Here is a 2,298-nt window from a genome sequence, read left to right on the forward strand (position 1 = left end):
GAATGTTTTATTGTATTATTAATAATTCTATTTTTTTTAATCAAATGTATGTATTTATAATTTGTACAGTTTTTTTTCATTTATGTATTTACATTTTCTATTCTAGTTAAATATTTTCTTTTTAGTTTAATAATCTATTTTAATTTTACATGCATTCATCTCTTTTAGTTATGCTGGGTGTTTTTTTAGTTTCGTGGTTTAAATCTCAGAGTGGTTTTGTGCCGCTCTTCTTTTACTATTACAATAATAAAATGTTAAATATCCTGAGATCCTTGTTGATTGGTTTCACAAGCTTTAGTTTAGAAAATGCCTGTGAGATTTAGAGTTTCTGTATTTTCTGACACCGACCTCTGACCTTTAGGTGTTATCGGCTGCGGCAGCAGCTGGAGTGTCGGTGGCCTTCGGAGCGCCCATCGGAGGAGTTCTGTTCAGCCTGGAGGAGGTGCGTTAAAAATCAGCGGTTCACCTGCTGCATTTATGTGTGTTCACACCAAACCTGCTGACCTGCGATCACAGAAATACAGAGAAATCCCCAAAAGCCCAAATGAAAGTCCCTCGTCAGCTTCAAAAATGATTTGACATGCCTCCCTCTTTTTGCACCACCCCCTCCCCTCTCATAAATTAAGGACAGTCCCCTAAGTTATATTCAAATATTCAGTTCGTTTCAGGGAGTCTGTGGCCTTGAAAATTTGCCAGAAAGTCCTGGAAAAATCCTGGAAATGTATTGGTAAAAATGTGTATGAGCCCTGTTACTATTATTATCCAGGATTTCCCATGTTTGGAGGTAAACTGGAAGAACGATTCTTACAACACATCCGTTCTTGGTCTCTCCTGCAGGTCAGTTACTATTTCCCCCTGAAGACTCTGTGGCGTTCGTTTTTCGCCGCCCTGGTCGCCGCCTTCACGCTGCGCTCCATCAACCCGTTTGGCAACAGCCGCCTGGTGCTGTTCTATGTGGAGTATCACACGCCGTGGTACATGGCCGAGCTGGTGCCGTTCATCCTCCTGGGCGTGTTCGGCGGCCTCTGGGGGACCCTCTTCATCCGGGCCAACATCGCCTGGTGCCGGCGGAGGAAGACCACCCAGCTGGGCAAGTACCCTGTCCTGGAGGTCATCGCCGTGACGGGTATCACTGCCGTGCTGGCGTTTCCCAACCCGTACACCCGCCGCAGCACCAGCGAGCTCATCTCAGAGCTCTTCAACGACTGCGGCGCGCTGGAGTCGTCGCAGCTCTGCGATTACATCAATAACCCCAACATGAGTCGGCCCGTGGACGACATCCCTGACCGCCCGGCGGGGCCCGGGGTCTACAACGCCCTGTGGCAGCTCGCCCTCGCGCTCATCTTCAAGATCGTCATCACCATCTTCACCTTCGGCATGAAGGTGAGTGCAGGGATGAGCCCCAACCCTAACCCTAACCCTAACCCCAACCCTTGCATTTTGGTGGTCAAAGGTCAAGGTCACTGTGACCTTTTGTCCATCTTAATCTCATTTTATATCTCAAAAAAGCCGTTGAGAAGGTTGCCAAAAGTTCGGCACAAACGTCCATTGGAATGAATTTGATATTGGTGGTCAAAGGTCACTGTGACCGTTCATCAGTCCCATTCTCTTGAACGCAGTATCTCCAGAAGGCCTGAAGGTAATTTCCTTAAATTTGGCACAAACGTCCACTTGAACAAAACTAAAGATTTTGGTGCTCAAAGAAAACGTGTTTTTGGCCATAACTCAAAAATGTATTCACTAATTATAACAACATTCACACAAATGTCTAAGAGGAAAAAATGATGACGTTTTATATCCAAAAGGTCAAAGCTCACTGTGACATCACAATGTCACTGCGTCAACATGGTAATGATGTAACACGTCGGGGTTGGGAGATAGGATGAAATAAACAAATAAAAAGGTTTTCGAAACCTGTGCTTGAAATGCGACGCCCTCTGGATGACTGTTTCCTCTCCAGATCCCGTCAGGTCTCTTCATCCCCAGCATGGCGGTCGGAGCCATCGCCGGGCGCATCGTCGGGATCGCCGTGGAGCAGATGGCGTACCATCACCACGACTGGATCATCTTCAAGAACTGGTGCCGGCCCGGCGCAGACTGCGTCACACCGGGACTGTACGCCATGGTGGGCGCCGCCGCCTGTCTGGGTGAGTTGACACAGCTCTGATCGGTGAATCTGAGTCTGAGAGTTTGTGATGATGCTGACAGCAGGTCAGCAGGGCAAACACAGAGTTAGTGCACATAGAAAAAAGAAAACAAATTGAAAACCTTCTTTTTCTTCTAAAATAATATTAATAA

At 46.7% G+C, this 2,298-nt stretch overlaps 1 protein-coding gene across 1 annotated transcript; it reads left to right on the top strand.

The window, feature by feature from the left end:
* Positions 1-361: 361 nt before the first annotated feature.
* On the top strand, positions 362-2,167 carry LOC121964731 (H(+)/Cl(-) exchange transporter 4; the record flags this gene model as incomplete). Its single annotated transcript, XM_042514926.1, has 3 exons — positions 362-442; positions 838-1,383; positions 1,961-2,167. Coding segments are annotated over 3 exons (834 nt in total), but the record flags the coding sequence as incomplete, so codon positions are not given.
* Positions 2,168-2,298: the final 131 nt, after the last annotated feature.

The sequence above is a fragment of the Plectropomus leopardus genome, unplaced genomic scaffold (assembly GCF_008729295.1).
Source record: "Plectropomus leopardus isolate mb unplaced genomic scaffold, YSFRI_Pleo_2.0 unplaced_scaffold16946, whole genome shotgun sequence".
NCBI classification, from domain to species: Eukaryota; Metazoa; Chordata; class Actinopteri; order Perciformes; family Serranidae; genus Plectropomus; species Plectropomus leopardus.